This window comes from Salvelinus sp. IW2-2015, unplaced genomic scaffold, assembly GCF_002910315.2.
Source record: "Salvelinus sp. IW2-2015 unplaced genomic scaffold, ASM291031v2 Un_scaffold16586, whole genome shotgun sequence".
NCBI lineage: Eukaryota > Metazoa > Chordata > Actinopteri > Salmoniformes > Salmonidae > Salvelinus > Salvelinus sp. IW2-2015.
Window position 1 is genome coordinate 19,989 of NW_019957659.1, and position 14,467 is coordinate 34,455.

General features: G+C 42.7%; 1 protein-coding gene across 1 annotated transcript in view; it reads right to left on the reverse strand.

Moving 5' to 3' along the window:
* LOC112080921 (fibronectin type III domain-containing protein 1) overlaps window positions 1-14,467 on the reverse strand; it is a 44,321-nt gene that overhangs the window by 7,167 nt on the left and 22,687 nt on the right. Inside the window, exons 11-13 of the mRNA XM_070442757.1 lie at window positions 13,109-14,401; window positions 12,820-12,931; window positions 12,242-12,589 (exon numbers count right to left, since the gene is read on the reverse strand). Coding sequence (XP_070298858.1) covers window positions 12,242-12,589; window positions 12,820-12,931; window positions 13,109-14,401 — 1,753 coding nt within the window. The remainder of the gene's footprint in view (window positions 1-12,241; window positions 12,590-12,819; window positions 12,932-13,108; window positions 14,402-14,467) is intronic.

Consider the following 14,467-nt stretch of genomic DNA (forward strand, 5'->3'; position numbering starts at 1 on the left):
AGTTAAGAACGATATGACTTCATTCAGTGCTACGAAGGCCCATTTCGTCACCGTGATGTTTTACATGCTGGACGCGGAGAGCCGTTATCCACACTCACAGGAGCACACTGGGGTACTGAAGCAAAACACCCCTCTTCTTACCTCTCCTCATTTCTCTTTGCAGACTCTTTCTCAAATCTCCTTCCCACTTCATTGTGTTTATTAGTCCTTGACAAGCCAGGACCAAAAGCCATCACCATTATCCACCCAGCACCTATTTCCTCTCCCGTTCAGAAAGGCATGACACAGCAGTGGTTCAGATCGATTTAAGTCCCCTGAGCTGTCCATCTCTCTTCATGAAGTTTCATTAACAAATTATGGTTTTCACAGATCATCAAGTCTCTTCCCAGCTGAGGCAGAAGCAGAAAACCCTGGCAACCACAAGCATGGTTGCTAGCTATTAGTGTCCCAAGATCACCAGTCGGGCCTCTACCCACAGGCTATAGCAAACCGACACACACTTGGCGCCACACGCACGCACGCCACGCCACGCACAGTCGTCGCACGACACGCACGCACCGCACGCACGCACCACACACACCACAGCAGGCCTTCTGAGTAGAGACTGGCAAGTGGCACTAGCGCTTGTCAATCCCCCTGGCCGTTTTCATTCCAATTTACAATTATTTATTTCTATTTTGGGGCATGGACTCACTCCATATCACGATGTGTGTGTGACATGTGTGTTGTGTGTACGCGGTGTGAAAGGCAACAACCAATTGACATCTGCCACTCTACCTCAGTCTGAGATGCTTGGTGTATACAGGCGCTGACATGACACAGTTATATCGAGTATCTGTTCTAACTGGGTCTCAATCAACACCACTTGGAGGAAGCACCGCGTCTATACAACGTAAGAGCAAAGTGTCCCTGTTAATAACGTCATTATGCTTCTCCACAGAGAGCTTCATCATGACACCATGCTGACAGAGCGTTGCCTCTCCAATGCAACGCATTTCCCTCTACGCAAGAAATAAGGGTGGGACTTGGGAGGCATGCATTGTCTAAAGTCCATCAACAGCAGAGTCTCTGACCTGTGACTGCCAATCCCATCATGTTCAGCCAAAACTAATAATATGAGGCTGTCTTTATAGCAAGATTCATGTTCAAACTGCACAGAGCGTAATACGATTTCATTACACTTCATTTCTGCTCATAGCAGAATCACAGAGTGGATAGACTCAGCATTTCTTCTGCTTCCCATTCAAAACGGTCATTAAACATAGATACGGTCCATTTGGTTGGGTGGGTGGGGTCTAGAATGGATAGCACACATGACGTCAGTCAGGTTGAGGGTGACAGTCATGTTTTCCATCAGTTGCAAAAAACGCCAAAACAGTCCCCGCCTTGGGGACATCCATGTTTCTCATCAGTCTGATTCAGTGAGTCAGAGTCTGGGATATCTGTGTCCAGACACCACACACACATGTGCCACGCAAAGCAAACCAATAACGCTCGCATTGCACCAAACACGACACACACACTACCCAGTCACTGTTCCTACAGTAAGTATTTTCTCCTCCCGATGCCACAGCCTAACACAGTTCAAACAGTTCATTCATCCACCCAGGTTCAACCTGAGCACAGACATGATGAGATGTTCATTTGCGTTCTTTTGTGGTTGGCTTAGGTCATCCACCTCTCAAATGGCGTTTAAGCATGTGCTCTAAGCCCAGTGGCTCCAGTGGTCTTCAGGACCTATGACCGCAAGGTGGGACAACGAAGCAGGGCATTGTTGTTGTGGCTTTCTGGTAGGAAGGGACTATCAGCAACTCCTGGGAAGGGAAAAGGCAAAGGAAGGCAAGGAAACTTCGCACACAAAGCCTTGAGCCAGACGCCAGAGACAAAAGCAGGTAGGAATGCAACCTTAGGGGACCTCTCTCTCTCTCTTATCTTGTATCTCCTGTGCAACACTTAGGACGGCATTGTTTTTTACAGTTCTTTGGGCTCACGCCTCTCTTCCTGCCATTATACCAAACCACATGGAACATGTTGCAATTCTCTGGAATTTCTGTGGCCTTGACTTTCAAGGTGCAACTGGAGCAGGAATATCTTCAGAGGATCAGAAACACAGGGGAATTAAGCCATCAGCCATACACGCTTACGTCAAGCAAATTTAAGTGCAAGTGGAAACGACAAAAAGCGTCATTGAAAAGCGATGCCATAGGAACACCAAGTTTAGGTCTTGCAAGAACCTTAATGTAGTGTCGGTGTACTGGAGCAAGGATCAGGCGCAGGACAGCAGAATGAGTACACAAATTAACTTTTCACTCAAATATTCTCAGATAACGTCAGCGTAATACCGAGCCACAAACAACGGCACCAACAACCATAAAACAATCACGCACAAAAAACCCATGGGGAACAACAGAGGGCTTAAATAAGATGACACATGTAATTGGGGAATTTGCAACCAGGTTGTACACAAACAAAGACCAAAAACACAATGGAAAATAAACAGTGATCGGGCGATGCTAGTAAGCCCGGGGACGTCGCACCGCCGACACGCCGCCCGACACAAGGCAGAGGACTGACTTCGGGCGAAGTCGTGACACTTTTACAAAAATCCGAAAACTAGAAATGTTTCGACCCTCAGGACCAGAATTGAATAAACCCTGCGTAGGGTGAAAACAAAAGCCTGTTTGCCATATTTCCCAGGCGTGCTTTTGGGTGCAATTTTAGAAGTTGCAATACCACCCATGGACTGTGTTTGCTACATGCACAGAACAAATGGAAGTATTTTACACCACTGAGTGTTAATTTAACTCTTACCAGTGTTAATTCACTACTGAACAACACTAGCAAATTTACATTGCAAAGAAGCACACACTCAGTTCAACACACTAGCCAATTTGTTGGTGCTTATGAAAGGGACACATCCGCCAGCTTCAATACATTTCAAGAACCTTTTCGACATTCTCACAAACCCACACTTACACTCAAAGTTCTTTAGCAGGCACAGTGGTTCCCCACATGAACCTTAAAGCTGAGGAAAACCATATACACAAACCTAAATGTTTTTCAGGTATGGTCACATCTCCACAGCACAAGTATTTAACTAGGGGAGCGTGAGGCTCAGAAAGTGAAGGAATCTCAGCCAAGCTTTTTTTCAGTAATGACTTGTAGTCTGGATCATACTTTAATTTCTCAATAGTCTCACCAGAGTATTCCAGCACACTCTGATATCAAAATATAATATTTATCTAGGTAAATGGATTAATTTAAGCCCACCTTTTATTATTCTGGCAGCCTTATGGACCTGCTGAAATCCGACAACACATGACATCTTCAATATGACAAACAAACTTTTCGAAATCACATTCACCACAGCGAGTTGCAAAGCAGAAAATTTCATTTGACTTCACTAAGACTCCTGAAAGATCTTCACCCGAACCGAACATCCAGCACATCACAATGGAAAACCGTTTTGCGAATTATGAGGAAAAGAGAGAAAATACTTTCTGCACTTACCAAGATGGTTGTGTAAACTTCAGAAGGTAACCCTGGTAGAAGAGATTCTGGTGTGAGACAGGTGCATTGTGAGTTATCACCAAGTGAGGTGGGCGTTAAAAACAATGTCAACTTCCTCCTTTCAGATTCTGAAACAAGACTCATGTTTCTTGTCCAGGGGGGGTGTTCTATTTTTTTTTATTTTCATGTAACATTGTACCAATCATCATGTGGTCATGCTACAGAAAGAAACATACAGTTTCATTCTGTAGGCCTCCTTCCCTATGGGGCCGTTATGGCACAGACAACCTTTTATAAACTTTACCTCCATTCACACTCCTGCCTCTTACTTTCTCACCTCTTAAATTGATCATTCTCACAACATCAACCTTTTTAAAAAATCATACCTTAAAATCCACACACCTCAAAGCTTGGAGCAATACTCAGCAAAGCCCAACGGACGATTACATCTAAACTGGCGATATTTTCTAAGCTCTAGGCGAAAGTGCACGCCCCACAGTTCTGTCGACTTCTACTCGTACAGTCATCAATCCGATCACTTTTTGAGCAGTAACCTTTCGTGGTATATTTTTAAGGAGTTCCGGATGGAACACCAAATTCATCATATTACGATTGGGCCCGCCACAATTAAACCCATTGCTTTCTCAGGGATGGCGACTACATTGTACTGAGATCAGCGCTGTGAGAATTACTATCTGTGATACAGATTCCACACCTCCAGACTACCCAATCAATTCCCCATGTTTACAGGAACTGATCGGTTGTATACCTATCGGATGAGACTGGGCTTTATCCCTTCAATCTCTGACATCCATACACACTACACTTGTAAAAAAAAAAAAAAAAAAAAAAAAAAAAAAAGAAGTCAGCAACATAAAACACATATCCACCCTCACCACACTCTTCATCTCATGAGCTTATAATTTATATGGACAAGACTCAGAATATCTTCCTGATTTTAAGGAGAGAACCATCAGGCTTTCTGGCTTGCAAAATATTTTGTTTATTCTGCTCCTATACATCAGAGTAACCAAGATGCACACATACCACACGGTAGTGTGTAGAACACCATAGTTACACCATACCAATGTGGGTACTGCCACAGTAACTTTCCGTGTCACTGCTCTGTTAATTCTATATTTTCTTCTGCACTATATACGGGGAAAATAGGGTAGAGACAATGCTGACGTCTTCTCTTCGGACCATGTCTGGGATCTGTTGGCAAAGCAGCTGACGTATTAAAACACAACAGATTAACTGAAGACGAAACATTTGAACACTAAGGCAGTGTTTTCTGATCGCCAGTGCGCCTTAACTCAATAAGCTCAAAGATAAGCACCATGGCCCAAACCGAACCACATGAGCCAGTTTCCATACTCCGGAGATTCCTTCTGTAAGAAAGCTGAACCATCATAGCTATGACCACAAACCCACACTATACACACACACACCATACTGGTGCAACACACATACATTACACAGCCACACACAGGATCTTAACATGAGTCAGTTTTGCTACACCAGGGAAAATAATCCTGCAGCAACAGAAATGTAATTATATATTGATTATAATTAAATTGGGACTTTGAGGTTGATTTACATTTTTTTGGTTATGGCCAACATGACAGTCTGACAAGCAAAAACGTGGAATTACAAACTTAAAAGAGCTTTTATTTAAAAACCAAATACACTACAACTTCAGCTTTAAGGAAAACCATCTCAAGCCAACAAAAGAAAGAGTATTCAAATTAAGACCAACATCTATACCAGAAAACAGAAAACCACCATATTCACCATATACACACGCTGTAAACACTCCCTCTGTATCAAATACCAGTAAAAAGCTAAAGTAAACCGTGTGGAAAAAAGTGTTGCATGTTTTGAAGTTAACAAATACAAGTGTATTTTTCCTTCTTTATGTTCTTATCATCTCATCAAGCCTTATGTTAAATCCCAACCACAACGGCATATTCCATTAATACTTTTCCAAAAGGAGACTAACATTGCAAAAGCCGTAGTACTTAGCCTGTCTGTCTATGTGATGTACACGTGGTTTGTATTGTTCAATCCATTTCCACCCTCAAACAGAGCCCATAGTTAAAATCATTTGTCCAGAATGAACTTTGTTATCATTCCCTGATGGAACACTCGACCAGAAAACCTGTGTTTATCGTGGGATGCGTGTTTTGCTAGTGAAGCAACCAGCTTAGTCAAGGAAAAACCCCAAAAGAGAGGACACGTGACGGCACAGTTCTACCCCAACTCTAACTGAGATAGATCTTCAGAGGTCTTGGTAGGTTGCGGTTACCCCCATCGCACCCATAACGTGCAGTGGGCTTCTCTTAGTAGCACCCATCAGATCACAAAAATACAGAATCCCATTCCTCAAGATAGTTCATTTCAAATACCTGACTGTGATTTGGTCGTTAAGACGTTAACCTGCTTTTTAACCCGGCACACCAATAAAAATAGAACCAATAACTGGCAAAATACCCTGCCAAACATTCAGGCAGCTCCTAGCAAATGATCAAAATTTGAATGATTTGAAAGTATTTTTGAACCCACAGGCACTAAACATTCCCTGATACGTTCCCCCAGTTTGTTGCTTCTGGAAGAATCAGCAAATCCTCTCGATTTCATTGGCTCGCCCTGCCAATTCTTATTCAGCTCTCTCCCACAGAACAATTTTACGTCATATATTGCATGTATGACATTGGGGTTAAACCCAATAAACAGCTTACAGAGACTAAACATATCGTCAGAATCCCCCCTGGCCTAATCCAAAGCTACTACATTATGCAATGAAAGGTCAAACCAGTAAGCCGTGTACAGACAACCTGTCAGTATTCTCCACACTGCTAAATATCAACAATTTGAAATGCTTTCTGCCCAAGATACAATATTTAATAAACAGGTCCGTGACAAAGAACCGCCTCTCAGATCCCGTCAATCGAGAAACCATGTGAAATATTTTATATAATAAATGGAGAGTGCACTTAAATTTGCTCATACAAAAACGACACTCTATATCCAAGACAGTCAACTAATACTTAGTCTAATAATTTAAATATACTTATCATTCTTCAACTACTACTACCAACTACTACTAACACTGCACTACTACTATACTATATCTAACACACATACTTACTACTACTGACTAACTACAAACTACCATACTACTACTACTACTACACCAGCTACGTGTATACTCTACTACACTACTATACTACATACTACTAACTACAACTCACTCTATACTACTACTACCATATCTCACTACTACTACACTACATAACTACTAACTACCACTGAACTCACTGACTATTCAAACTATACTACATACCAGTCAACTACTACACTTTACACTATACAATACGAACCGGCTACTATTACCACTAACTACTGACTACACACTGCTACTACTCTCTCTACTACAACACACGCGCTACAACTTACTACATCAAAACTCTACTACTCTCATACTACGTTACTACTCACTACTACTAACTGCATCTACAACTATCTTACTTACTACCTTACTACACCTACATACCCTCAACTAACTAAACTACAAAATTATAACTATAAACTCAAACTACTGTACACTTACTATTACCGTACCACTTACCCTTAAACTATCTACCAACCTATTACATGTACAGTACAAATAGACTGAGACACCATACAAAACTGAACTCTAAGAGCATACTCAACTACTACTACTACCAGCGGAACTGAACACACTCACTAACAACATTACAACATCACGTAACTAGAGTACTAAACAACTTACCTTGACAAACAACTAAACTACACACCACGAACCTACGTGATCATCCATATCTAAGCTTACAAACTTTTTTCATACTACGATGATCATTGCGCCATGACCCTTTGTCAGGCTAATTTATAAATCCCACTTACTTACTAACTAGATTCGTAAACTATCAAATACATGATCTGATGAGTTAGACAACATTAGCGTAACTACTACTCCATGATCACAACGCCTGGACAATCAGAGTTAGAACAACTACACAAACTCATGCAAACAAAAAGACAGCAAAACTCCCAGCATGGACATAGAAAATCCAATGCTTTTTTCGTACGACTACTACTAAACAATCAAACCTTCGTTTTACATCTGACTCAAAAAAAAGAAGTTTACTGCATCGACTTACTATACTAACTCTACACTTACCACAAGACGAACTACTATACTACAACTAACAACGAGCGATATGGCCAGGACTAGCGTAAATAACTCATTCATCACCTCATACTGGTATTGGGAATTAGCTGGACAAACTTCCAACCACCGTTTAAACTAACACTACCCAACACTGTATACCTTACCCTACAACTAAAATCGAACTAAAGAATCTACTTCTAACTACTACAAACACTACTTACCAACTAACTACTTACTTACTAACTTACACTACGAACTCAATCTATACGACAGCACTCAACTGACAACATAGGATAGGCAGACCCCAACTGCTCCTCACCCATCACTAACTGGATTTCTCCAGTAAACCACAACAGAACCCATGTTCTGCTCTACTACTATAAACTACAACTATATACACTCACAACTGAACTACTACTACTTCACCCATACTACCACTGCTACTTATCATACTAACTTACTCACATGTACTCCCAAACATGGCAGCATATTCCCTACCCACTCCTTACTAACCACTGGCACTTACTACTTACCACACTTATACAACTACCCACTTGCTGGTCAACAGTAGGACACTATAAAAGGCGAATAGTACTACTACAACTACTTCACAAACTTACCGTACTTTGACTAACTAGAGCCATCTGACTGACTTCATCTTCACTACTGCACATTGAACAACTAAGTTAAGCTGGCGTTGCACTTACGGTTCATGCCCATACTATTTATACCTACACTAGACACACAACTATCACTCTTTAACGTACCTAACAGGACTACTACTACTAACTAACCTGCGGGATAGAGTAGTGTAGAGTATAGCGATGATGGTGGGCTACAAACTACTCTACTTCTTAAATTATAACACTACTACTGACTCAAACTACTTACTAATCTACTTATTAGCTGCTGCTACTTACTACTTATTACTGAGTAGCTGCTACTTCAACTCAAACTAACTACTACTACTACTTACTACTACTACTAACGTAGCTGTACTAACCTGGAATAACTACAACTACTACTATTAGCTGACTACTAAACTTATACACCTACTACTTACCTAAATATTTAGAGTGCAATGCTTACTCGGAACCTAAGATTTCACTCCACAACTATTACAATACCTGCTACTTGAACGAAGAAAAAGAAATCACTAATACGAAAATCTGCTACAACTGCACTTCACTCCACACATACAATACTCTAGAGCATACTCACTACTTTATGGAACTTACTATCTAGTACTTCCGGCGTGGTACAATACTTACTTACTACACTACTTGACTACTAGTTACTTGCTGCAAACGACTTTATTCTATTAACTGCTACTACTCTGCACACTACTACTACCTATCTGGCTTACCACAACTACTACCTACTAAACATATTAGTAGCCTTTGCTTACTACTACTACCGTACACTAACTACTCACTACTGTCCTAATAACCACATCTAAAACTACAACGCTAGCGACTTACTACTATTACTAGTAGCTGTTTTGCAACTCTTTACTTTATATCTTTACTACTACTAAGTACTTGCTCCTTACCTACGACTATGTTTCTTGTAGCTGCTGCCTAACTACGACTATACTACTACAAACAACTACGACCACTGACTAGCTCACATCACATTAACTACTACTACTTGACACTACTACTATCACACTAGTAGATTCTACTACTCTACTATCTTCACATACTTCTACCTTCAACTTACTATATAGTAGCTCTATTACTTACCTATTACTTTACTACTACTACTATACTAGCAACTCTACAACAACGCTACTAACTACTACTCATTTACTATAGCTTTACAATTTTTACTTACTCTATCTACTACATACTCTTACTTACTATCTACTAGTAGTGCTACTCTTACTACTACTACTATCTACTATGACTAGCTACTTACTACTATCTACTTACTTGCTACTACTGTGTAGCCTACTTAACTACTACTTACTAGTAGCTTCGCTATTACTTTACTACATTAAATCAAATCAAGTAATACTACTACTACTACAAACTACCACTGCTACGACTACAACTACCACTGTATAACCAACTACTACTACTACCACACTACAAACTACCACTGTACTACTACAACTTACTTACTACCACTAGACTTTCTACTACTACTACTACAACCATGCTACTACTCTACCACCAACACCTACTACTACTACTAGTAGCTGCTTACTTGACTACTTCACTACTACTACATACTTACTTACTACTACTACACAACTTAGGTACTCGCTTACTATGAACCCCTACTTTACTACTAAACTGACTTGCTAACTACATACTACTGACTAAGACGACGTACGATATCCGACAACTCCGCTACAAACTGACGACCGTCGTACCGACACGACTACTACGACGACTACTGTCCGTTATCACTTGCCTACCGACTACTAGGACGAGAGCGCCCTACGACTGTACCTTACCCGACTACTACGACGACACACACTACCGACTACTAGAAGCCGGGCCGAACCTAATAACTACATCAACCAGCATAAAGGAAAGGCCACATATTGTCATTCTCAATACATGCTGATAGGCTAAACTTTCCAAGTATAGTACCTCGTCAAAGGCGCTATTATACATGATGATGGGTGGGTTTCACCACTCAAAATTTAGACACTCATTCTGATTCATCATTACAGGGATTTGCTTTCTTCCCAGCTCGCCTTCAGATATATATGTGTTAAATACCAAATTCTCTCCATCGCCCTCCTCACCTCACTCCTGATCATGTTGGCTGATTAATATAGCGGAGTGAACCCTTTACATAACACTATAGAAGAAGAGAAAAGGAGACACTTAGGTCCGCCTGCATAACCGGTATAGGATCTTATTTTAAAGAGCTTATCAGACTCTGAGGGAGATGAGGGGGAGGGCGCGGAGGGCCGTCGACAGATGGCATATCCCGATGTTCAGCGTTCTCTTAAGGCACTCCATCGCATACTACTAATTAATCCACTACTGCTACTGCTACTACTACTCCATAGTAACTGCTGCTACACACTACTTACACTACTATAATATTAGAGCGCTGCTACTTACTATTACAATAGCGGCTACTACTACTACTACCAGTGCTACTACAACTACTACTGCTACTACTACTACTATTAGTAGCTGCTACTACTACTACTACTACTACTACTACTACTAGCTGCTAATACTACTACAACTACTACTAGTAGCTGCTGCTACTACTACTATTACTAGTAGCTGTTGCTACTACTACTACCTCTACTACTACTAGTAGCTGCTGCTACTACTACTGTTTCTAGTAGCTGCTGCTACTACTACTACTACTACTACAACTACTACTACTACTAGCTGCTACTACTACAACTACTACTACTACCACTACTACTATTACTACTAGTAGATGCTACTACTACTACTACTACTACTTCTACCACTACTAGTAGTAGCTCCTACTACCATTACTACTACTACTACTACTACTACTAGCAACTGCTACAACAACTGCTACTACTACTACTAGTACTAGTAGCTGTTACAACTATTACTACTACCACTACTACTAGTAGCTGCTACTACTACTATTACTACTCATAGTAGGTGCTACTACTACTACTACTACTACTACTACTACTACTACTACTACTACTACTTCTACTACGTGTAGCTGCTACTACTACTACTACTAGTAGCTTCTGCTACTACTACTATTAAATCAAATCAAATGTATTTATATAGCCCTTCTTCTGATATCTCAAAGTGCTGTACAGAAACCCAGCCTAAAACCCCAAACAGCAAGCAATGCAGGTGTAGAAGCACGGTGGCTAGGAAAAACTCCCTAGAAAGGCCAAAACCTAGAGAGGAACCAGGCTATGAGGGGCGGCCAGTCCTCTTCTGGCTGTGCTGGGTGGAGATTATAACAGAACATGGCCAAGATGTTCAAATGTTCATAAATGACCAGCATGGTCAAATAATAATATTCACAGTTACTAGTAGCTGCAACTATTACTTCTACTACTACTACTACTTGTAGCTGCTACTACTACTACTACTACTACTACTAGTAGCTGCTACTACTACTACCATTACTACTACTACTACTACTACTAGTAGCTCCTACTACTACTACTACTGCTAGTAGTAGCTTTTACTACTTCTACTACTTCTGCTACTACTACTACTGCTGCTGCTACTACTACTACTACTACTACTACTACTAGTAGCTACTACTACTACTACTACTACCACTACTACTTGTAGCTGCTACTACTACTACTACTACTAGCTGCTACTATTACTATTGCTGCTAATACTTACTTCTACTACTACTACTATTACTAGTAGCTGCTGCTACTACTACTACTATTACTACTACTTCTACTACCACTTCTAGTACTACTATTGCTACTACTACTACTATTACTTCTACTACTACTACTACTACTACTATTATTATTATGATACTACTATTAATCTGACAATACAGACAGAAGCGCTAGTCAGCGTTAGTCAGACTCACCTTCAGGATAACAGTCCAGGACACCATCAGCATCCAGCATTGGGAATCCATTCTCATCCCTGATCAAAAACGTTCCTGGAGGACAAGATGGGAACACCAGCATGGTCGTGGTCTCCTCTGTGGTCATTTCAGTGGTGGTTGGGAGCGTGGTTAGTTCAGGTGTGGTCGTAGTAGGAGTTCTGGTTGTGGTTGTGGTTGTGGTCCTGGGTTTAGGCCGGTCCAGGCCAATGACGGGTTTGCCACCCACGGTCAGGAACTTGTCTTTGGGGTTGACCAATGGTTGGCTCTCCCGACCATGACCGAACAGAGCCTGACCCTCCTGGTTCACCAATGGGCTGCCCTGGTGGTCTAGTAGGGGAGGACAAACAATCAATGATCTATCTGTGTGAAAACCATTTGAGAAACAAAACAATTAGATTTTGTGCTGTAAGTGTGATATATCCCTTTCTCCGTAATAAATAAGGGAAATGAGAAGTCTTGACATACCAACACATTTACAAAGCTCTTAGGAAAGTAGACATGCAATACTCATAGAAACGGTGTTCAATAAGAGAAGGTATCATTATACAATATCTCACCAAAGATGGTGCGTCCGTCCTCTCCCAGCACCACCCTCCTGGGTCGGCCCTGAGAGTCCTGGAGAACCATGCCATTCTCGTTCATCAGGACCCCCTCATCCAAGTCCACCACCTGAAGAAAACAATACATACACACCGCAGGGTTGGAGACAAGACTCATACTGTCATAGGGAACATTACATTAAGGAAAGTCTGCATAATGGTTATCATTGCAGGTGAAAAGTCAACAATAAAAATGTCTCCTTTCAATCCCCTTGTAACTTTGGAATTGAGACACAGACACACATACCCATTTGGCTCCATCAGGCCCAGTGATGTACCTTCGTCCATTAGGTTTAGTGTTGTCATTAGGTGTGCTGGACTCTTTGTCACTGGTCACTGTGAGATTGGGGCGGCCATTTTTACCATTTCCGTTACCAGGCTTGAGGCCTCCGCTGGGGGTTTTACCCCTGAGGAAGGGGTCTGACCGACTGGGGTAGCGCATCCTCGTCCCCTGCCCCCCCAAAGAGTCTCTGGATGAGGATGAGGAGGAGGAGGAGTCTTGAGACCCCTGGCTGTCACCATGGGAACCCTCACTAGAGGAGGTCTGTCTGAGGGAGGGGAGAGAGAGGGAAGGGGGGGAGCCTCCAGTGCTAACACTAGTGCCCCCGTTAACCCTGCGGTCTGGCTCTGGCAGACTAGAGGAGGAAGAGGAAGAAGAGGAAGGGGATGTGTGTGGGTTAGAGGAATCTAACTGTGTGCTCTGTGCTGGTTGTGCTCTAAAGGGGAACTTAGAAGCCGTCTGCCTGTTTGTGAGCAGGGGGGATCTCACCCTCCCATTGGGACCTAAAATGGGACGTCGGGGGAACGTAGAACTAGGGATTAAACCGGGTCTAGTTCTACCAGGCTTGGGGTCCACATTCTCGTTATCCCCACTCTGGGACACCCTGCGGGGGGTACTGGGGGCTGGGGTAGTGGTAGTGGTGGTAGTGGTGGTAGTAGTTTTGGGGACAGGGGATGAGTCTGTGACTTTCTCATTCCTCTCATAGATCTCCTTACTGCCCTCGTAGAGATAGTCCTCCTCATGGTCATTACTGCTGTCCTCCCTGATGCTGCTTCCTCTGTGGACTGGCTCACTGGAGTCTCTACGACCACTAGAGGAGGGGTTGGAGGAGGAAGAGGAGGTGATGGGCTTCCTAGATCCACCTAGAACTGCATTCCTGTTGGGCAGAGAGGGTTTAGGTGACCCCGCCCCCTCCCCGTTCTTTAATGGGTAGTGGGTGGAGGAGGTTTTAGCGTCCTCACTGGTCTCCTGCAATGCTGAGGTCCTCGATTCCCCTGAGGCTCCTGCTGCCCCCGTAGCTCCTGCTGCCCCCAATACAACTGTCCTGGAGGGGGTTCCTCTAAGGAGGGGTCTCCCTGCCCCAACGGAGGACGAGGAGGTAGTCCTGCTCCAGGGAACCCTCCCGTCCGCCCGGGGGGAGGAGGCCCTGCTACTGCTCCCCGTCCCTTTTCCAAACCTGCTCTGGTGACGGTTCCCAAAGGGGTTAATCCTGGAGAGAGGGGGAGCTGGGGTGTTGTAGTTGTTCTCCCCCCTCCCTCTCTCCTCTCTCCTGTCTCCCCTCTCACCCTCCTCTCTCCTGTCTCCCCTTTCACCCTCCTCTCTCCT